Source organism: Hordeum vulgare, unplaced genomic scaffold, assembly GCF_904849725.1.
Source record: "Hordeum vulgare subsp. vulgare unplaced genomic scaffold, MorexV3_pseudomolecules_assembly, whole genome shotgun sequence".
Lineage (NCBI taxonomy): Eukaryota > Viridiplantae > Streptophyta > Magnoliopsida > Poales > Poaceae > Hordeum > Hordeum vulgare.
This window is the reverse complement of record NW_025422548.1, coordinates 52,960-77,097: the sequence shown is the minus strand read 5'-3', so window position 1 is coordinate 77,097 and position 24,138 is coordinate 52,960. Positions and strand designations below refer to the sequence as shown.

At 37.1% G+C, this 24,138-nt stretch overlaps 1 protein-coding gene and 4 non-coding genes across 5 annotated transcripts; 2 read left to right on the top strand and 3 right to left on the bottom strand.

Moving 5' to 3' along the window:
* Positions 1 to 5,012: 5,012 nt before the first annotated feature.
* TRNAR-UCU lies at positions 5,013 to 5,084 on the bottom strand. The gene has a single exon. It is a non-coding gene; the product is annotated as a tRNA-Arg (tRNA).
* Positions 5,085 to 13,488: 8,404 nt separating this feature from the next.
* Positions 13,489 to 23,071, bottom strand: LOC123419761 (ATP synthase subunit beta, chloroplastic). The gene has a single exon (XM_045107214.1). The coding sequence runs from the start codon at positions 22,690 to 22,692 to the stop codon at positions 21,196 to 21,198; it is 1,497 nt and encodes a 498-aa protein (XP_044963149.1). The 5' UTR covers positions 22,693 to 23,071; the 3' UTR covers positions 13,489 to 21,195.
* TRNAS-GGA lies at positions 13,693 to 13,779 on the top strand. Its single transcript has one exon. It is a non-coding gene; the product is annotated as a tRNA-Ser (tRNA).
* On the bottom strand, positions 14,995 to 15,067 carry TRNAT-UGU. The gene has a single exon. It is a non-coding gene; the product is annotated as a tRNA-Thr (tRNA).
* TRNAF-GAA lies at positions 16,664 to 16,736 on the top strand. The gene has a single exon. It is a non-coding gene; the product is annotated as a tRNA-Phe (tRNA).
* Positions 23,072 to 24,138: the final 1,067 nt, after the last annotated feature.

Here is a 24,138-nt window from a genome sequence, read left to right as displayed (position 1 = left end):
ACTCATCACTTCTTGGGTCGTAATTACTATCTTGCTAGGTTCAGTTGTCATAGCTGTTCGGAATCCACAAACCATCCCGACCGACGGGCAGAATTTTTTTGAATATGTCCTTGAGTTTATTCGAGACTTGAGCAAAACTCAGATTGGAGAAGAATATGGTCCCTGGGTTCCCTTTATTGGAACTATGTTCCTTTTTATTTTTGTTTCAAATTGGTCGGGTGCTCTTTTACCTTGGAAAATTATAGAGTTACCCCATGGGGAATTAGCAGCGCCCACGAATGATATAAATACTACTGTTGCTTTAGCTTTACTCACGTCAGCGGCATATTTTTATGCTGGTCTTAGCAAAAAAGGATTGAGCTATTTCGAGAAATATATTAAACCAACCCCAATCCTTTTACCAATTAACATCCTAGAAGATTTCACAAAACCATTATCGCTTAGCTTTCGACTTTTCGGGAATATATTGGCGGATGAATTAGTCGTTGTTGTTCTTGTTTCTTTAGTCCCCTTAGTAATCCCTATACCGGTCATGTTTCTTGGATTATTTACAAGCGGTATTCAAGCTCTTATTTTTGCAACATTAGCCGCAGCCTATATAGGTGAATCCATGGAGGGTCATCATTGAATTGACTAGTTTTGGAATATAGTATTTTTTTTTTCAGCTTAGCTCAATTCATGCATGGTTCCAGATAATCTGCTTGGTTGCAATAGTTAGAAATGCGTATGAATATATAGCCTAGAGTTGTAGGAGAGAGAATAGAATAGACTATATTATGGAATTTTCAAAGTATATATGCATTAAGGAGGGTGGAGTCAGGCTAGATCTATACTATAATAAATATCCTTAATATCTATAAGTGGAGTCCTCTTTTATGCGGGTTTCCACTTTAAGCAATGATTTTAGAATCCGATTCAATAGAAAATGAGAAAATATGCAAACAAAATAGAAGAAACAAATGTATATAGGATATTGATATTATATTATATATTCCTAGGTTAGATTCATTATCTAATCCGATATATGGATATAGAATTCCCTTCTATGTAGTTCGGACAATTCACATTTCAATTTGATTTCAATTTGTACTTTTTAGTTACTTTACTTCTCCCCAATAGAGCTTAGAAGTAAGAATTTTTTGGTTGATTGTATCCTTAACCATTTCTTTTTTTTTGACACGAGGAACTACTCACCATGAATCCACTAATTGCTGCTGCTTCTGTTATTGCTGCTGGATTGGCCGTAGGGCTTGCTTCTATTGGACCTGGAGTTGGTCAAGGTACTGCTGCAGGACAAGCTGTAGAAGGTATTGCGAGACAGCCAGAAGCAGAAGGTAAAATACGAGGTACTTTATTGCTTAGTCTAGCTTTTATGGAAGCTTTAACAATTTATGGACTAGTTGTGGCACTAGCGCTTTTATTTGCGAACCCTTTTGTTTAATCCTAAAAAAAAAAGTTCTTTCGATTTCGATTAGATACTTTTTTCTTTTTTTAGTAAATTGGTATTTGCTTCCGCAATTCCAATTATATCAATACTTTATTTAATTTACTCCTATTTATTACTCCTGGAATTATCTATTTATCGGGACAGATAATACCGCATTCTAGGAAGGGCTGAGTTGAGTATGATTAATTTAGAAGATATGCTCGCCTTCTTATTTCCCGTCCTTAGTTTAGGAAAGTGGAAAGTTTTTTCCTTTTATTTTAGGAATTTTGGGAACGGAACATTTCAACAAAGGAAGCCTTTCACCGGTCAAACAAGACCTAAGACTTAATCTAAAAGAAATTACTAGATTGAATCTATTTGCATTAAAAAAACCGATCAAAAAAGGGCGAGCGAAGTAAGTGATCGAAAAACTTTGTTCTTTGTTCGTCCTATCTATAAGAGGAGAGCATATGAAAAATGTAACCCATTCTTTCGTTTTTTTAGCTCACTGGCCATCCGCTGGCAGTTTCGGGCTTAATACCGATATTTTAGCAACAAATCTAATAAATCTAACTGTAGTGGTTGGTGTTTTGATTTTTTTTGGAAAGGGAGTGTGTGCGAGTTGTCTATTTCAAGAATAGATTGGATCTATCCGGCTGCACTTTAGAATATTTTTTAGTATTTTTCGGATAAATAAGAAAAGGGTGCACGATCTCGACGAATTACTTCTGAATAAATTCAGAAATCATATGGAAGAACCATAGCATTTCGCGACTCATTGGTAAATCAATTTTGATTCTCTATAAACCAAGAATGTGAGACCATTAACACGGTTAAAGCTAAACTGCTTGAAGTCCAGGCAAAAAGAGGTACTCTTTCTACAACTATATTAGTATTAGTACCGAATTTAAACGGGAAATAGCTAATGTAAAATTTATCTGATATAGAACACTCATATCGATAAAATGGTTTGAACTATTTACTAGAAAAAAAAAGAAGGGGCACCCTGCCCTTTTTTAACCAATGCCGAATCGACGACCTATGTATAAAAAAGAGAAATTTTTTGGATTTGAAGAAAAAAAAAAAAGAATTCTATTAATTTTCATTTTCCATTTATTTAGTTAGTTTTTCTTAATGAAATTGAAATTATTAACTAAAGGGCAAATATAAATAAAGAAACAACTTTGCTGACCATGATATATTTTTATCTAGGCGGAAGAGTCCTCTTAATATTTATCTAGTCTTATATAGGTTTCGGTATATTGAAATATAAACATAAAAAATAAGATAGAGGATAGGCTCATTACTTATACTTAAAAAAAGATATGGAAATTGCTATAGCAAAAAAAGAAAAAAAGGAGCGTGAGAGCCAAATGAATCGAAAGATTCATGTTTGGTTCGGGAAGAGATCATAAAAGTTGTAAACTTACAAAATAATCTACTTTCATTAAAAGATTTATTAGATAATCGAAAACAGAGGATCTTGAGTACTATTCGAAATTCAGAAGAATTGCGTAGAGGGACCATTGAGCAACTCGAAAAAGCTCGGATTCGATTACAGAAAGTCGAACTAGAAGCGGATGAGTATCGAATGAATGGATACTCTGAGATAGAACGAGAAAAAGCAAATTTGATTAATGCTACTTCTATTAGTTTGGAACAATTAGAAAAGTCTAAAAACGAAACCCTTTATTTTGAAAAACAAAGGGCAATGAATCAGGTCCGACAGCGGGTTTTCCAACAGGCCGTACAAGGAGCTCTAGGAACTCTGAATAGTTGTTTGAATACCGAGTTACATTTCCGTACGATTCGTGCTAATATTGGCATTCTCGGGTCCCTGGAATGGAAGAGATAATTAAATTAATTAGGCCTTGAACTTCTACTTTCGTTTAGAATTTAGGCATTATTTTTCCCCTTGCTTTCGAAAAAAGAGTCAAGAAACACTAATGGCAACCCTTCGAGTCGACGAAATTCATAAAATTCTCCGCGAACGTATTGAACAATATAATAGGAAAGTAGGGATTGAGAATATAGGTCGCGTAGTTCAAGTGGGGGATGGGATTGCTCGTATTATAGGTCTTGGTGAAATAATGTCGGGTGAATTAGTCCAATTTGCAGAAGGTACTAGGGGTATTGCTCTGAATTTGGAATCCAAAAATGTTGGGATTGTATTAATGGGCGATGGGTTGATGATACAAGAGGGCAGTTTTGTAAAAGCAACAGGAAGAATTGCTCAGATACCCGTGAGTGAGGCTTACTTGGGTCGTGTTGTAAATGCTCTGGCTAAACCTATTGATGGGAAAGGCGAAATTATAGCTTCCGAATCTCGCTTAATTGAATCTCCTGCTCCAAGTATAATTTCCAGGCGTTCCGTATACGAACCTCTTCAAACAGGGCTTATTGCTATCGATTCGATGATTCCTATAGGGCGCGGTCAGCGAGAGTTAATTATTGGGGACAGACAGACTGGCAAAACAGCAGTAGCTACAGATACAATTCTCAATCAAAAAGGGCAAGGTGTAATATGTGTTTATGTAGCTATCGGTCAAAGAGCATCCTCCGTAGCTCAAGTAGTAACTACTTTCCATGAGGAGGGGGCCATGGAATACACTATTGTAGTAGCTGAAATGGCGGATTCACCTGCTACATTACAATACCTCGCTCCTTATACGGGAGCAGCCCTGGCTGAGTATTTTATGTACCGCGAACGGCATACTTTAATAATTTATGATGATCTCTCCAAACAGGCACAAGCTTATCGCCAAATGTCCCTTCTATTAAGAAGACCTCCCGGCCGTGAGGCTTATCCAGGGGATGTTTTTTATTTGCATTCACGCCTTTTAGAAAGAGCCGCTAAATTAAATTCTCTTTTAGGCGAAGGAAGTATGACCGCTTTACCAATAGTTGAGACTCAATCTGGAGACGTTTCCGCCTATATTCCTACTAATGTAATCTCCATTACAGATGGACAAATATTCTTATCGGCGGATCTATTCAATGCCGGAATTCGACCCGCTATTAATGTGGGTATTTCTGTTTCCAGAGTAGGATCCGCGGCTCAAATTAAAGCCATGAAACAAGTAGCTGGCAAATCAAAATTGGAACTAGCTCAATTCGCAGAGTTACAAGCCTTTGCACAATTCGCCTCTGCTCTCGATAAAACAAGTCAGAATCAATTGGCAAGGGGTCGACGATTAAGGGAATTGCTTAAACAATCCCAGGCAAATCCTCTCCCAGTGGAAGAGCAGATAGCTACTATTTATACCGGAACAAGAGGATATCTTGATTCGTTAGAAATCGAACAGGTAAATAAATTTCTGGATGAGTTACGTAAACACCTAAAAGATACTAAACCTCAATTCCAAGAAATTATATCTTCTAGCAAGACATTCACCGAGCAAGCGGAAATCCTTTTGAAGGAAGCTATTCAGGAACAGCTGGAACGGTTTTCCCTTCAGTAACAAATAAATTTGGCATATCTACTCTTGTTATTTTGCATGTCTACTCTTGTTATTTGAATCATGCAAAAAAGTTTTCTTTGTTTTTAGTTTAGTATAGTTATTTAAAGAATAGATAGAAATAAGATTGCGTCCAATAGGATTTGAACCTATACCAAAGGTTTAGAAGACCTCTGTCCTATCCATTAGACAATGGACGCTTTTCTTTCGTATTTTATTCTTTCTTTTATTCTTTCTTTTATTTGTTGTCTTCTTCCGAGAAAAAACTGTTAGACCAAAACTCTTTTAGGAAATCAAAAAATCCAGATACAAATGGATGATGTATATATCATGCATATATCATTAAAGAAGGAGTATGGGGCCGGTAGTGGGAATCGAACCCGCAACCCCAAGGTTATGAGACTTATGAGCTACCAAACTGCTCTATACTCTTAAACTAAAGAGGGGTAACTAGTGGATAAAAGAGGGTTCGATACGTCCCTCTACCATATCTATACAAATAGAATAGTCCATTTATACAGAATGGTAAAGAGGGCTCCTCTATGATTATCAATTCCAGAAATCCATACAAATACGAAAGGGTATTTTATCCTTACCAACTGGATCTTGTTGCACCCGGTAATAAACATTCATAAACCATTTCTCGAAGTACGTGTCCGGATAGCCCAAAATGTCGATAGTTAGCTCTAGGTCTTCCGGTCAAAAAACAACGTCGATGAAGGCGTGTAGGTGCACTATTACGCGGTAGGGATTGCAATTTTTCTCGCATTTTCGTTTTTTCACTCAAACTCAAGGGAGAAACTTTGCTTCTTATCTTTTTTTTTAAAGATTGACGAATCAAATGATATTTCTGTTCTAATTTCTGCCGCTTCTTCTCCCTCTGAATCAAACTCTTTTTTGCCATAATGTGCCGTTGCTATTATTATCAAGTATACGGTTCTAATCCTAGATGGAAAAATAAATAGAAAAAGAAATTTAAGAAGGCGGATCCTCCCTCTCTATCAAGAGTAATGAACTAGGTGCTGATACAGTACAAAAAAACAAACTAAATTAACCAAACTTGCCTGATGTTGAGGCAATCAAGAAAGCTGCATAAGTGAATATATAACCCACGGAAAAGTGAGCTAATCCAACCAATCTTGCTTGCACAATGGAAAGAGCCACAGGCTTATCTCTCCAGCGAATTAAATTAGCTAAAGGTGTGCGTTCATGAGCCCATGCTAAAGTCTCAATTAATTCCTGCCAATACCCCCGCCAAGAAATTAAGAACATAAATCCAGTAGCCCAAACAAGATGTCCAAATAAGAACATCCAAGCCCATACCGATAAACTATTCATCCCAAAAGGATTATATCCATTGATAAGTTGTGAAGAGTTTAACCATAGGTAATCTCTTAACCATCCCATCAAATAAGTGGAGGATTCATTAAATTGTGAAACGTTGCCCTGCCATAATGTGATATGTTTCCAATGCCAATAAAAAGTAACCCACCCAATGGTATTTAACATCCAGAAAACTGCCAAATAAAATGCGTCCCAAGCAGAAATATCACAAGTACCGCCGCGCCCTGGGCCGTCACAAGGAAAACTATACCCAAAATCCTTTTTATCCGGCATTAATTTGGAACCGCGTGCGTCTAAAGCGCCCTTTACTAAAATCAATGTAGTTGTATGCAAACCTAGAGCAATAGCATGATGAACCAAGAAATCCCCAGGTCCTATTGTTAAGAAAAGCGAATTACTATTCTCATTAACAGCATTCAACCATCCGGGCAACCATAGGCTTCGACCCGCATTGAAAGCGGGGCCATTCGTTGAAGATAAGAGTATATCGAACCCATATGTCGTCTTGCCATGAGCAGATTGTATCCATTGGGCAAATATAGGTTCGATCAAGATTTGCTTTTCTGGAGTACCAAAAGCAAGCATGACGTCGTTATGAACATAAAGGCCCAAGGTATGGAATCCTAGAAAGAGGCTAGCCCAACTTAAATGAGATATGATAGCTTCTTTATGGTCTAACATTCTTGCCAATACATTATCCTCATTCTGTTCCGGATTGTAATCCCTAATGAAAAAAATAGCTCCATGAGCAAAAGCCCCTGTCATGATGAACCCCGCAATATATTGGTGATGAGTATATAAAGCAGCTTGAGTAGTAAAGTCTTGTGCTATGAATGCATAAGGAGGTAAAGAGTACATATGTTGAGCTACTAAGGAAGTAATAACCCCTAAAGAAGCTAGAGCAAGACCTAACTGAAAATGAATCGAATTGTTGATTGTGTCATAAAGGCCCTTATGCCCACGCCCTAATCGACCCCCCGGAGGAGTATGCGCTTCTAAAAGATCTTTAATACTGTGCCCAATTCCGAAGTTAGTTCGATACATGTGACCGGCAATGAGAAAAATAAATGCAATAGCTAAATGATGGTGAGCCATATCAGTCAGCCACAAACTTTGTGTTTGTGGATGGAATCCCCCAAGAAGAGTTAGAATGGCAGTTCCCGCTCCTTGAGCGGTACCAAATAAATGATTACTCGAATCAGGGTTTTGGGCATAAAGATTCCACTGACCCGTCAAAAGGGGTCCCAACCCCTGGGGATAGGGTAATACATCTAAGAAATTATTCCATCGAACGTACTCCCCCCTGGATGCGGGAATAGCAACATGAACTAAATGTCCTGTCCAAGCCAAAGAACTTACCCCGAAAAGTCCTGACAAATGATGATTGAGACGAGATTCCGCGTTTTTGAACCACGAAAGGCTTGGTTTCCATTTGGGTTGTAGATGTAACCAACTCGCTATTAAGGACAGCGTAGAAAGAAATAATAGAAAAAGAGCTCCAGTATAAAGATCTTCATTGGTGCGTAATCCTATTGTATACCACCACTGATAAACCCCAGAATAAGCAATATTCACTGGACCAGCAGCACCTCCTCGAGTAAAGGCTTCCACAGCGGGTTGACCAAAATGAGGATCCCAAATCGCATGAGCAATAGGTCTTACGTGTAAAGGATCCTGTATCCATGATTCAAAATTTCCTTGCCAAGCTACATGAAACAGATTTCCGGACGTCCATAGAAAGATTATTGCTAATTGCCCAAAGTGAGAAGCAAAAATGTTCTGATAAAGACGTTCTTCAGTAATATCATCATGACTTTCGAAATCATGTGCGGTAGCAATACCAAACCAAATACGACGAGTAGTGGGGTCCTGAGCTAAGCCTTGGCTAAACCTGGGAAATCTTAATTCCATAATGCCTTTCAAATCCTCCTAGCCACTATCCTACTGCAATAATTCTCGCTAAGAAGAATGCCCATGTCGTGGCAATTCCACCCAGAAGGTAATGGGTTACTCCTACAGCACGTCCTTGTATAATGCTCAAGGCTCTAGGCTGAGTAGCAGGAGCAACTTTTAATTTGTTATGAGCCCAAACGATAGATTCAATGAGTTCTTGCCAATAACCACGGCCGCTGAATAAAAACATTAAACTGAAGGCCCAGACAAAATGAGCACCTAAGAAAAAAAGACCATATGCAGATAATGAAGAACCATAAGACTGAATGACTTGCGATGCCTGTGCCCACAAGAAATCTCGAAGCCACCCATTAATCGTAATGGAACTCTGTGCAAAGTTTCCCCCTGTAATATGAGTTACCACCCCTTGATCACTTATGGTACCCCAAACATCCGACTGCATTTTCCAACTGAAATGGAAAATGACTACCGAAATTGCATTGTACATCCAGAATAAACCTAAGAAAACATGATCCCAAGCAGATACTTGACATGTTCCCCCTCGGCCAGGCCCATCGCAAGGAAAGCGAAAACCTAGATTTGCTTTATCGGGTATCAAACGGGAACTCCGAGCAAATAAAACACCTTTCAAAAGTATTAATACAGTCACATGTATGGTAAATGCATGAATGTGATGGACTAAAAAATCTGCGGTTCCTAATGGAATCGGTAACAAAGCCACTTTGCCACCTACTGCTACTAACTCGCCGCCTCCCCACGTTAAGCTAGTACTTGTTGTTGCACCAGGAGCTGTTACGCCAGGCGCAGTAGCATGGATATTTTGTACCCATTGAGCAAAGATAGGTTGTAATTGTATGGCGGTATCCGAAAACATATCTTGTGGACGGCCTAAAGCACTCATGGTATCATTATGAATGTACAAGCCAAAACTGTGAAAACCTAGAAATATACATACCCAGTTAAGGTGGGATATGATTGCATCGCGGTGTCTAAGGACGCGATCTAATAGATCGTTGTATCGAGTAGTTGGATCATAGTCTCTTACCATAAAAATTGCTGCATGTGCAGCAGCACCGACTATTAGAAATCCGCCAATCCACATGTGGTGTGTGAACAAGGAAAGTTGTGTACCATAGTCAGTAGCTAGGTATGGATAGGGAGGCATAGAATACATATGATGAGCTACAACAATGGTTGTAGAGCCTAGCATAGCTAGGTTAAGAGATAATTGAGCATGCCATGACGTTGTTAAGATTTCATAAAGACCCTTATGGCCTTGTCCTGTAAATGGGCCCTTGTGAGCCTCCAAAATATCTTTAAGTCCATGGCCAATACCCCAGTTGGTCCTATACATATGACCTGCGATTAGGAAAAGAATAGCAATAGCTAAATGATGGTGTGCAATATCGGTCAGCCAGAGACCACCGGTTACTGGATCTAGTCCTCCACGAAAAGTCAGAAATTCTGCGTATTTGGACCAATTTAAAGTGAAAAAAGGGGTTGCTCCTTCGGCAAAACTAGGATAAAGTTGAGCCAAAAGGTCCCGATTCAAGATAAATTCATGAGGAAGTGGTATCTCTTTAGGATCCACCCCAGCGTCAAGAAATTGGTTAATTGGTAAAGATACATGAATTTGGTGTCCCGCCCAAGAAAGAGACCCAAGTCCTAATAATCCCGCTAAGTGGTGATTCAACATGGATTCTACATCTTGGAACCAGGCCAATTTGGGAGCGGCTTTGTGATAATGGAACCAACCAGCAAAAAGCATTAACGCTGCAAAAACCAATGCACCAATTGCAGTACAATAGAGTTGTAATTCACTAGTTATTCCAGATGCTCGCCAAAGCTGAAAAAAACCAGAGGTTATTTGGATTCCTCGGAAACCCCCACCTACATCACCATTCAATATTTCTTGCCCTACTATAGGCCAAACTACCTGAGCACTGGGTCCAATGTGAGTAGGATCACTTAGCCATGCTTCATAATTGGAAAAACGGGCACCATGAAAGTACATGCCACTCAACCAAAGAAAGATAATGGAAAGTTGCCCGAAATGAGCACTAAAAACTTTTCTAGAAATCTCCTCCAAATCACCAGTATGACTATCGAAATCGTGAGCATCAGCATGTAGGTTCCAGATCCAAGTGGTAGTATCAGGGCCCTTAGCTAGTGTTCTTGAGAAATGGCCGGGTCTCGCCCATTCCTCAAAAGATGTTTTTACAGGATCCCTATCCACAACAATTTTTACTTCTGGTTCCGGCGAACGAATAATCATTAACTCCTCCTCTTTCCGGACAAGACATACAAAGAGACCCGCCAACTGTCTTTTTTTTTAGTGAATCTTTGAAAGATAGATTTTGAAAGATAGATTTTGAAAGATAGATATTGTGATTAGTTCTTTTCTTTACTATACTACCACCCTTCTTTTTTTTTAGTTATTCACTGGAGCAATTATATATTAAAGTCAATCCGAGGCAAGTGTTCGGATCTATTATGACATAAAGGTTAGGTGCCTAACGGACATTGTTTATCTTGAAAAAACAAATATTTCTCGGCGTAAGAAAAAATCTTTTTTATTTTAAATTTAAGAAACTAGTGTATTTTTTTTTAGGGCATAAGCTCCTATCTATATCTACTTTCCTTGAGCATAATATAGGGTTTTTTTTTTTTATTTGATTCTAAATTCCAAGATAACTCATTAGAATTATTAATAAGATGGTTCTAATATATTAGCAATATTTAGATTGGCCCCCTTTTTTTTATTCACTTTATTACTTCTATTCTAGACCCTATCCCTATGGTTTATTCTTATGAAATATCTTATAAAATAGAAGGTATAAGAAATGGATATAATGAAATTCTTGATTCGATCTTACGACCTAATTTATTTGATTAATGGATCAACAACCAAACCATCCATTTTAGGAAAAAAAAGGAGCATGGTCTTATTCAAATTCAAAGCGCTTCGTAATCTTCAACCAGTTTTGTGCTTCAATATAATTTCCCGGAGTAAGCGCTATAGCTTGTTTCCAATATTCAGCAGCTTGATCAAACCAAGCTTCCGCAATTTCCGAATCACCCTCTAGAATGGCCTGTTCTCCTCGGTCGGAATAGGCAGTTCCTTCCCTTAGAACCGTACTTGAGAGTTTCCTACCTCATACGGCTCAGAAATTGCTATCTTAATTTCCCCTATCTTAACTGAATTCGATTTATCAAAAATCGATCCAATTTGTTCTTGTGTTAAGCAGAAGAAATTAATTACCTAAGTTTCAAACCCTAATTTTTCTCAATAATTAGTTTGATCTTTTTTCCCACCTTCAGAAGAATGAAGCATAGATAGATATAGAGCCTTCGTTCAAATTTTCTGAAAGGTAACTATCCCGGTTTCATATATGAAATCTCTATAGAATCCTTGAAAAAGACTTTTTTCCATAAGAAAGAAAAAAGAACTTACTATCTTTGGGATCTGATACTACACCGCTGCTTAATCCCTTAGTGGATCGGCTCTATTACATAAGCGGATTCCTAAATTTTGCCCCATATCATGGGATAAGTAAGCAGTTTTTTTTAGTTGTATCGACCCAGTCGCTCACTAATTGATCTTTACGGTGCTTTCTCTATCAATTTGAGAAACTTTATCCATAGAGTAGTAGTATAGGCCATACTTTCTTCGTTTTTTGATTCTCGTGAAGTGTCCTTCCTTCCTACAGCTGATAGGGAAAAATCGTTGTTTTTACGATCCCTATGTAGAAAGCCCTTTTTTCCAGTATTTACTAGAAAATTTGATCCTCTCTTTTTTTGTCTTTCTATAGTGGAGATAGTCGCACGTAATGACAGATCACGGCCATATTATTAAAAGCTTGCGGTAAGAAGGGGTTTCGTTCTAGTGCCCGGAAATAATATTCCAAAGCCTTTGTATGCTCTCCATTGCTTGTGTGTATAAGGCCTATGTTATAGAGTATATAACTTCGATCATAGGGATCGATTTCTAGTCGCGTAGCTTCATAATAATTTTGCAAAGCTTCCGCATAATTTCCTTCGGATTGAGCCAACATCCGTTACGGTCGTTCATTCTATTCAAAAAATCTCCGTTCCAAAACCGTACATGAGGTTTTCATCTCATACGGCTCCTCCCTTCTGTACATAATAGTACTAAGCGAAATAATCTTAATCTATAGAATCAAAATAGAATTAGTCCCGTCTCATTATGAACCGAAAGGGGCTGGTATTTTTCCAAGAAATCTCTAGCCAACCTTCCCACAAGAGGTTTTTCTTAACACCAATGAATTCTATTAATGCTAGAGGAAAACGATAGCTCCAATAATTTCTTTGTTCTCAACGCCTCCTATTTAGAGGAATTAGCTACTTCAACGATCTTTGATGGTTATAGGGGTATCCAAAGTACAAACCTGATGGTTGTTTGTTATCCCAACCATTCTTCCCAGCCCTGATACCGATCAGGAAAGGGGTAATTTCTACCAAAGTTTTTCTCTTGTTGATTCCTATTTCTAGGTGTAGTGCTTTTCTCCCCTATGCTGCCTACGGATACTAATAGAGTGGCCTGTAATCCATACCATACCATATCCTGTAGGTGTAACCTTTCGCTCAATACTCAAATCTACAATTGAAGTATCTGAAGCCGCATCAATCGAGGATACACGACGGAAGGAATTGTTAGTTCGCCTCACCTTCCCGAAGCGTGGGTTTGCTTGCTTTACAAATTTGGTTCTCTCTATGCCAACCCCTTTTCTTTTTCCTAAGACTGAGGTATAGGTAGGTCTAAAAAAAAGCAAAAAAAAAAAGAGTCAAATCGCACCATCTCTATAATAAGTAAATGCCTTTTTTTCTCCTGAGGTTGTCGGAATTATTCGCAATAAAATATTGGCTATAATTGAGAAGGTCTTATCAATGAAATTTCCATTTACACGGGATCTAGGCATAATTCCCAAGCCATTCTATATAGAATTGTTTTCATTCCTTCACAAAATAACATAAAAACAAACACATTCGATTCTTATAATTATAAATAGATTGATCCATATGCTCTAAATCCATATGTTTTAAATGGATAAGAGAGATATGGATTTTCCGCTCAGCTCAAATTGTATCCTTTTCCTTCTGCTTGGACACGAAGAGATATGCAATATTTGACTAAGACTGGATTTCATTCCACTTTCCTATTTCTGAACAACAACTTATGTCATCAACTATTTCGTGTTTTCAAAGTTATTAATTGTCTCATACTCTATTTTTGATTTCAATGGTGTAGCGTATCTTATGCAAACGGAATTCTAAGGTTTCTTTATTTTATTATGCAATAAGAAGAATTCTTGCATTCTCTTTTTCTTTAGTTGCGGGAAAACCTAAATTAAAACTTTTATTTTATAGCGAGCGCAATTTCTAGTAAAAAATCCTGTATCCTTCCACCTAGATCAAAAGGAATTTTTCCAATAGAACTAGGGAACCCCCGAGCGGTTGCGGTTGTACCTGTACTGCAGGAATAAGAAAACTCGCTATTCACTCAGTTTATTTTCCATAATAAGTTATGTAGGAAAGATGGCCGAGCGGTTCAAGGCGTAGCATTGGAACTGCTATGTAGACTTTTGTTTACCGAGGGTTCGAATCCCTCTCTTTCCGTTTTTCTTAATTCATCAACGTTAAGGATCACAATGTATCAAATCAAATAGCAATTTATTCCAGTAATAATATCTTATATTATCTTATTTTTATTTAATAGAAATTAAAAATTCTCTATAGCAAATTACTGTGGTATGTAAACATAGAGGAAAAAAGCAAAAAGGATCCTAATCCTAGGGTTAATCAATTTTAGCTAGTTGATGGGAAAATACGAATTAATGGTAATGGTCTTAGGGCTATTTAGTTCGGGGAAAGGGGAAGGGGAAGAAAATTCTATGAACCTTTCCTTTTTTCATTAAGTTCAAGTCTGACGAGAGTAATATTCTACAACTAACAACTCATTTATTTTGAGACCGACCCACTTCCTATCTAGGATTTTATTTACTAGTCCTTTATATTCCAATGTGTCAATCGTCAAATGGCTTGGCAATTTCCCCGGGTCCGATGAAGCAATATAATTTTGAACCAGACCTTTTGATCTTTGGTTATCTTTCGTAGTAATAATATCTCGGGGTTTGCAACGAAAACTTGGTATATTGACTATACGGCCATTAACTAAAATATGTCTATGGTTGACTAATTGGCGGGCCCCAGGAATGGTTGAAGCCATACCCAATCGAAAAAGGATATTATCCAAACGCATTTCAAGTAATTGTAGTAAAACCTGGCCTGTTGACCTTTTTGCTTTTCCAGCGATATGTACATATCTAAGTAATTGTCGTTCTGTCAGACCATAATGAAAACGCAATTTCTGTTTTTCTTGAAGACGAATACGATATTGCTCCTTTTTCCCAGAATTGAATTTTTTTTTAAGATTACTTCCGGATTTAGGTGTTTTTCTAGTGAGTCCTGGTAAAGCTCCCAAACGGCGTATTTTTTTTAAACGAGGTCCTCGATAACGGGACATGAAGACTCCTTTTTTTTATTGAAATTTCATTTTACACAATTAATTTCATTGTATTTACATTACAGAATACATCGAAATTAAAACTGAATTAAACTACAGGATAAACAGAGTAAAATCAACTAAAGTACCACAAAAAATGGAATTTCATCAAAATCTGTATTTTTTGTATTTTTTGTATATATATTATTTATTTTATTGTTTTGTATCTAGCAAAATAGTAAGGTAAAAAACATAAAAGATCCTGGATTCTCCATTTAATTCGGAAAAAAAGAGATTCTTGTTCGTAGAACATCGATAGAGAAAAAAAAAGCCGACTATCGGATTTGAACCGATGACCCTCGCATTACAAATGCGATGCTCTAACCTCTGAGCTAAGTGGGCTTACATAACGGAAATAGTGTAACAAATAGAAATAGGTATAGTATAGGAAATCCGTAAAATCTCAGATATTAGTTATTACTCTTAGCTATTAACTAGTTCTAAATTTGAAGTTCTACTTATAAAAAAATACTAAATAAAAAAATACTAAAACTTCTTAAAGATAAAGTTAGCTTGATATGCTTAACTATAGGATATTTAAAAAGAAAATTATAGACTTTATGGGTATTTTCATTCGATCATTATAGACTTTATTATTTGTTAATAATTTGAGGATTAATATTTCACTAAGGGGAACATAAAGTCAGAGTAAATAAAATTGATAATTCTGATTAGAAAAAAAGAATAAATATCCAGCGTTATAGTATAATTTCGAATACTATAAAAAAGTAAGACGGGAGGTGGGGGAGATAAAAAGTTTTGGATATATTGATTCGGATTGAATTGCAAATACATCAAGGATAGAATCAATGTAATTCAGAATTGCAATAAGCAAGCGGGGTCTCTCAAATAGAGTCGAACTGAACTGCTAGACTACGTTGAGTGATGAACTCAATGATTCAAAAAAAAAACTAAGAGATGGATGAAATTACACAAGGAATCCTGGTCTCAAAGAAGAGGGAAGTGGGGATATGGCGAAATCGGTAGACGCTACGGACTTGATTGTATTGAGCCTTGGTATGGAAACCTGCTAAGTGGTAACTTCCAAATTCAGAGAAACCCTGGAATTAAAAAAGGGCAATCCTGAGCCAAATCCGTGTTTTGAGAAGGGATTCTCGAACTAGAATACAAAGGAAAAGGATAGGTGCAGAGACTCAATGGAAGCTGTTCTAACGAATCGAGTTAATTACGTTGTGTTGTTAGTGGAATTCCTTCTAATTCTAAATTAGAGAAAGAGGGGTTTTATACTTTATACATTTAATAAACACGTATAGATACTGACATAGCAAACGATTAATCACAGAACTCATATTATAATATAGGTTCTTTATCTTTTTTAAAATTTCAAAATAAAATTCGAAATGATTATGAAATAAAAAACTCATATCATAATTTTATTTTGAATTATTGTGAATCCACTCCATTCGAATATTGAATAATCAAATTCTTCAATTCAAATTCAAAGTTTTGAGAACTTTTAAAAAGAAAGTGGATTAATCGGACGAGGACAAAGAGAGAGTCCCATTCTACATGTCAATACTGACAACAATGAAATTTCTAGTAAAAGGAAAATCCGTCGACTTTTTAAGTTGTGAGGGTTCAAGTCCCTCTATCCCCAAATCCTCTTTTTTTTTCTTTTTATCAATGGGTTTAAGATTCATTAGCTTTCTCATTCTACTCTTTCACAAAGGAAAGGAATGCGAAGAGAACTCAATGGATCTTATCCTATTCATTGAATAGATTTCTTTTTTATTAGAGTATCGGCAAGAAATCTTGGTTATTCACTCTATTTTTAAGTATTATTTAAGTAAACCATGCACAATGCATAGGGCTACCCCCCCCCTTTCAAATTTTGAATTTGAAATACTTTAATTGATTTTTTAGTCCTTTTAATTGACATAGATACAAATACTCTACTAGGATGATGCACAAGAAAAGGTCAGGATAGCTCAGTTGGTAGAGCAGAGGACTGAAAATCCTCGTGTCACCAGTTCAAATCTGGTTCCTGGCAGAGAAAAAAAAAGATCCACCGAATAGGTATTGATCCAAATACCTCGAGATGGATTGTGATACATATTTATTAATAATATATAATATAGATAGAGTATGATTTATTCATCTAAGTGGATAAATCTATAATATAAATATAGAGGCACTTCTTTTTAGAGAAGTTTTAAAATATACCCTTTCTTTATGATAAGGAAGGGGGTGAGATTAGGTTCCCCTTTATTTTTTTGCGTTTCTTTATTTTGTATTCCACTATTCCGACGAATATTTTTTTAGTCTTGCTTATCTTTATCTTATCTTATTTTCCTAGTTGTGCTAAGTCATGTGCGCGATACAAAGTTCCTGGTAGAGAACTTCTTTGAGTCATCCTATTTTTCTGTTCATATGAAGGAAATTAATATGTGATTTTCAAAATAGGGGAATCCAAATGAAACCCTTTTTTGGCTCAGTCTATCTGGAATGCTTTTGTATAATAGGAATTAATTATAAATAGGTATTCCGTTTCATCTAGGAAAAGAACCTAAAAATATTCCTTGACTTGAATAAAATCTGGAGTTGTGTTGTATAAGTGAGCACGAATTTCTTATCATTCAATGAGCATCTTGTATTTCATAAAAATTGGGGGTTATATAGTCCTTACGTAAGGGCCAGCCTATCCAACTTTCAGGCATTAGGATACGTTTAAGGCGCGGATGATTATCATAAGAGATTCCCACCATATCATAAGATTCGCGTTCTTGAAAATCGGCACTTCTCCAAATCCAGAAGACAGACGGAATTCTAGGATTATCCTTTTGGGCAAAGACTTTTATGCAGACTTCTTCTGGATTATCTATACCGTATTGTATTCTTGTAAGATGATACACGCTAGCTAAAGATCCACCGGGTGCTACATCATAAGCACATTGGGAGCGTAAATAATTATAACCATATACATATAAAATGACAGCAATGGAATCCCAATCCCCTGCTTTTATTTGTAAAGTCTCTATTCCTCGGTGATCAAAGCCCAAAGATCTATGAACCACCTCATGTTTGACTAGCCAATTAGATAACCAACCCTGCTGCATTGTCTTCATCTCTCCCTCTTTGTATAAATATTTCCCATTTCGGATGCAAGTTTGAAAGATTGCTCTGCTTTTTCTTTTTCTACACAAAAGAGCCCCCCCCTCCTAATTCACTAATTTGTAGGAAGGTACTGGACTTTTGGATTTTAAAAAAGTTTCAGAAGATATATCTAATGTCGATGGTGATTGATAGAGCAATTCTTGCTCATAAGTTCCTGTATGAGTACTGCGCCTAACATAAAGCTTGTGACTGGTAGTAAAACATCTTTTTTTATTTTGAGATAGAGTTCGATCCTCAACTATTTCTCGCGATATCTTCTTACGAAGTTTTGTTAGGGCATCTATAACTGCCTCCGGTTTAGGAGGGCAGCCCGGCAAGTAGACATCCACAGGAATTAACTTATCAACTCCCCGAACAGTACTATAGGAATCCGTACTGAACATTCCCCCTGTAATAGTACAGGCTCCCATAGCAATGACGTATTTTGGTTCAGGCATTTGCTCGTATAATCTCACTAAAGACGGAGCCATTTTCATTGTTACCGTACCGGCTGTTAAAATTAGGTCTGCTTGCCTAGGACTTGATCTTGGTACCAATCCATAACGATCAAAATCGAATCGTGAACCTATTAATGAAGCAAATTCAATGAAACAACAACTGGTACCGTATAGAAGGGGCCATAAACTGGAGAGTCTTGACCAATTCGAAAGATCATTTAGTGTAGTTGAAATAACAGAATTGGAACTTGTTTGGTCAAGTAAGGGAAACTCAATCAAATTCATAACTGTCTCAATAGAATCTTTTCCTTCTTTTTTTTTGTCTAAATATTCAGTTAAGACCATTCCAAGGCTCCTTTTCGCCATGCATAAACTAAACCGACAACTAAGATAAGCACGAAAATCAAAGCTTCGATAAAAACGGATACACCCAATACGTCGAAACTCATTGCCCAAGGGTATAGAAAGACGGTTTCCACATCAAAAACAACAAAAACGAGCGCAAACATATAATAGCGTATTCGGAATTGTACCCAAGCCCCTCCCATGGGTTCTATACCCGATTCATAACTAGAAAGCTTCTCTGGTCCTTCACTAACCGGGGCTAAAAGCCCTGAAATCGAAAATGCCAAAATAGGAATAAGGCTTGCTATTATTAGAAATGTCCAAAAAATATCATATTCGTGAAGCAGAAACATAATGTACTCCCATTAATGTGGAATAGGCGGAACTTAAATTAGTCAATTCAATTCAGCATTGTCAATTTATCCAGAACTTCTCTCTTTTCCTCGGTGAAACAAGAATCTTTTTTGTTCAAACAAAAGCGCTTAGTTTAGCCTTTGTTTCCTCTGTGCTGCATCTTCTTTAAAGATTCATCCAATGGAATCCCAACTCCCTTTCTTTTGGATTTCCATTCTATTTAGATATGGTGTATGTAGATCTAATTCTTATATAAAGAAAACTTTATCGTTTCACTTTGTCTCGCTTTCTCTAGAATCTCTATAAAAAAAGAATAGCTCTATCCTTTATTTACTATTTAATAATAATAAGAGACTATTAAATAAAAATGAGAATACTACTAATTAGAATAATTAGAACCTAATTAAGATAGTAGGACTAATCTATGCAGTATAATGAGAAGTAATACTATAAAAATAAAAATAAAGAACTCTATTTCAGAACTATGAGACAGAATATTCTGTTTTCTTATTTACTCTTTACTTTATTTTTTCTATTTTTCGTTTTTCTTTTCCTGTCTGTATGATTTTGATTTTCGATGAATGAGCCTTTGGTAATGCTTTTATCTCTATTCTATGTCGCAGGCGCCTATCCAGTCTATAAACAAATACTAATGCGAAAATGAAAACTATACTAAACTAAAGAAAACATAGGATAGAGATCCTAAAATAGAAAAAAGGGCATATTAGGGCTATACGGATTCGAACCGTAGACCTTCTCGGTAAAACAGATCAAACGGATTATTATCGAAATGATTTGAACTGTTTCAAAGACCCAACATGCATTTTTTTGCATTGGGCTCTTTCATAAACTGATTTAAAGATCAGTTAGTCCACCATAGTTTTTCTTTACGGAAAGATAATGAGATGGCTCCCTGTGCTCTGATTGATTTTTTGTATTATGATCTATCTAGGAGCAATACCAAAGTGTTTCAAAGGAGGATTACCTTGACTTAGGTCTGCCTCTGGTCTAAATTAAATCAACCTAAGTGAAATGGAGTCTCTATCGTTCCACTGCAAGAGTTAACTATGAGACTTCATACACCTTAAAGTTCATAGAACGAAAAGAAGTTTTTTGGAGGCCCTTATCCTCATTACGCCTAGCATTTAGTGGGCTGGATATTTACCTTATCAACTAGCAAATCCATAAGGGTTCTATTTGATTAGGCACCTGAATTGGCACCTGAATCGGACTGAACCGACTGTTTGTCAGGCTACTGTTCTCCTATTCTCTCGAATCTATGAAGTAAGACATTGATTTTGCAATAAGATCGATTATGTTCATTGCATAATAAGCTCCTTTGAAAAGCATTGGCGCACGTGTAAACGAGTTGCTCTACCGAACTGAGCTATAGCCCTTATCAGAGATATCTTAACATATAGAGAATTTCTTGTCAAGATGAATATTTTCTAATGCCAGAGGATATCCCTTTGATCTGTATCTGTTTAGTATTTAGTTTAGTATTTAGTATATAACAGACCAATAACAGAGCGGTATTGCTTAGAAAAGGGATTCAATATATAATCGATCGAAGTAATGGGTCTTCCTTTGTGGTGATAAATTGCCTACTTAACTCAGTGGTTAGAGTATTGCTTTCATACGGCGGGAGTCATTGGTTCAAATCCAATAGTAGGTAAGTAGGTAGAAAAATTACTAGATAGCATTGGACTTACTTCGCTTCGCTATCTAATAACTTTTTCTACCCCTCTTCCCTTTTTCTTTGTATCAACTATAAACCACTGGATTGTCTTCAATTGGATGGGGGAATCCAATTGACAGCCTCGATTCGTATCCTAGCTCGTCTGAGAGCGAGCTTCGCTTCAACCAAATCTTTCGTACCCTCAGCTTTACTCAAGTTAGCTTCGGCTATTTCAAGTGCCTTTTGAGCTTCTTCCGGATCAATATCACTACCCAGTTCCGCATCATTTCCTAAAATGATGATCTCATTATTAACTATTCTCGCAAAACCGCTCCACAGAACCGCCGTTAACCATTGGTCGTTGAGGAGGCGTATTCTCAAAGGACCCATATCTACTGCTGTGTTAATAGGGGCGTGGTTTGGTAATACGCCAATTTGGCCACTATTCGTGGATAAAATGATTTCTTTCACTTCACAATCCCAAATAATTCGCTTAGGAGTCAGTACATAAAGATTTAATTTCATTTCTGCGATTTGTTCTCCTCTTCTAAGGTTATAGCTTTCGTGCTAGCTTCATCGATGTTACCCACCAAATAAAAAGCCTGTTCAGGTAGGCCGTCTAATTCTCCGGAAAGGATTAGTTGAAATCCCCTAATAGTTTCCGCAAGAGCAACATACTTTCCTGGAGAACCAGTAAAAACTTCTGCCACAAAGAACGGTTGTGATAAGAAACGCTCAATTTTTCTTGCTCTTGCTACAGTTAAACGATCCTCTTCCGATAATTCATCCAAGCCAAGAATTGCGATAATGTCCTGAAGTTCTTTGTAACGTTGTAAAGTTTCCTTAACTCTTTGCGCAGTTTCATAATGTTCGTTGCCAACGATCCGAGGCTGTAACATAGTTGATGTTGAATCTAAAGGATCTACTGCTGGATAAATACCCTTGGAAGCTAATCCTCTGGAAAGTACGGTAGTAGCATCCAAATGTGCAAATGTTGTGGCAGGGGCAGGGTCGGTCAAATCGTCCGCAGGTACATAAACTGCTTGAATCGAAGTTATAGATCCCTTTTTAGTAGAAGCAATTCTTTCTTGCAAAGAACCCATTTCTGTACTAAGAGTAGGTTGATAACCCACTGCGGAGGGCATTCTCCCTAATAAAGCGGATACCTCTGATCCTGCTTGAACAAAACGAAAGATATTATCGATAAATAAAAGCACGTCTTGCTTATTAACATCTCGGAAATATTCTGCCATAGTTAGGGCAGTTAAACCAACTCTCATACGAGCTCCCGGTGGTTCATTCATTTGGCCATAGACTAGAGCTACCTTTGATTCTTCAATATTTTTTTCATTAATTACTCCGGATTCCTTCATTTCCATATAAAGATCATTTCCTTCACGAGTCCGTTCCCCTACTCCACCGAATACGGATACGCCCCCATGAGCTTTAGCAATGTTATTGATTAATTCCATGATCAGTACTGTTTTACCTACTCCAGCCCCCCCAAATAGTCCTATTTTTCCTCCACGTCGATAAGGAGCTAAAAGATCGACGACCTTAATACCTGTTTCAAAGATGGATAATTTCGTATCTAACTCGATAAAGGCAGGCGCAGATCTATGAATAGGGAACGTTGCACTACTATCTACAGGACCCAAATTGTCAACAGGCTCCCCAAGAACGTTGAAAATTCGTCCGAGAGTAGCTCCACCGACCGGAACACTGAGAGGAGCTCCCGTGTCAATCACTTCCATTCCTCTCATCAACCCGTCCGTAGCACTCATAGCTACAGCTCTAACTCGATTATTTCCTAATAATTGTTGTACCTCACAAGTCACATTAATTTGCTTATCGGCAGTGTCTCTACTCTGGACTACTAAAGCGTTATAAATATAAGGTAACTTGCCCGGGGGAAAAGTGACATCCAGCACGGGTCCAATAATTTGATCGATACGACCTGTACTTTTTTCTTCACTTGTGGAAACCCCGGGACGAGAAGTAGTAGGATTGGTTCTCATAATTATCACATAATTAAAAAAAAGGAATTTGTCGAAATTTTTCTTTTTTTATTGTTGAATAATGCCAAATCAAATCAAAAAAAATCCAAAAGTAAAAAGGAAATGAATTAGTTAATTCAATAAGAGAGAAAAGGGGACCAGGACTTGATTTCGTTGCCCAAGCGAATCCCATTCAATCGTTTACTCATGGAATGAGTCCGTTGGAAAGTTCAATCAATCTTTTTTTCATATACATTTTGCCTTTTGTGGAGGATCTGTGCCTACTCTACTTTCCTATCTAGGACTTCGATATACAAAATATATACTACTGTGAAGCATAGATTGCTGTCAACAAAGAATTTTATTAGTATTTAGTTAGGTATTTGCATTCCAAATAAGAAAAGAGACCTATTAAGAACTTGTAAAATAAGGATTAGGGATTAATTTGGGTTGCGCTATACCTATCAAAGAGTATACAATAATGATGGATTTGGTAAATCAAATCCATGGTTTAATAACGAACCGTGTTAACTTACCATAACAACAACTCAATTCCTATCGAATTCCTATAGTGGAATTCCTATAGGATAGAACATACACAGGGTGTACGCATTATATATGAATGAAACATATTCATTAACCTAAGCATGCCCTCAATTTTCTTTAATGAGTTGATATTATATTAATTGAATATCCTTTTTGTTTTACGAGATTTTTGCTAAAGTTTCATTTACGCCTAATTAACATCGAGTAGACCCTGTTATTGTGAGAATTCTTAATTCAAGAGTTGTAGGGAGGGACTTATGTCACCACAAACAGAAACTAAAGCAGGTGTTGGATTTCAAGCTGGTGTTAAAGATTATAAATTGACTTACTACACCCCAGAGTATGAAACTAAGGATACTGATATCTTGGCAGCATTCCGAGTAAGTCCTCAGCCTGGGGTTCCGCCCGAAGAAGCAGGGGCTGCAGTAGCTGCCGAATCTTCTACTGGTACATGGACAACTGTTTGGACTGATGGACTTACCAGTCTTGATCGTTACAAAGGACGATGCTATCACATCGAGCCTGTTGCTGGGGAAGACAGCCAATGGATCTGTTATGTAGCTTATCCATTAGACCTATTTGAGGAGGGTTCCGTTACTAACATGTTTACTTCCATTGTGGGTAACGTATTTGGGTTCAAAGCCCTACGTGCTCTACGTTTGGAGGATCTACGAATTCCCCCTACTTATTCAAAAACTTTCCAAGGCCCGCCTCATGGTATCCAAGTTGAAAGAGATAAGTTGAACAAGTATGGCCGTCCTTTATTGGGATGTACTATTAAACCAAAATTGGGATTATCCGCAAAAAATTATGGTAGAGCGTGTTATGAGTGTCTACGTGGTGGACTTGATTTTACCAAAGATGATGAAAACGTAAACTCACAACCATTTATGCGCTGGAGAGACCGTTTTGTCTTTTGTG

What these genes read in the sequence shown, in the direction of transcription:
- LOC123419761 (XM_045107214.1), bottom strand. Translation starts at nt 22,692, where the DNA reads ATGAGAACCAATCCTACTACTTCTCGTCCCGGGGTTTCCACAAGTGAA.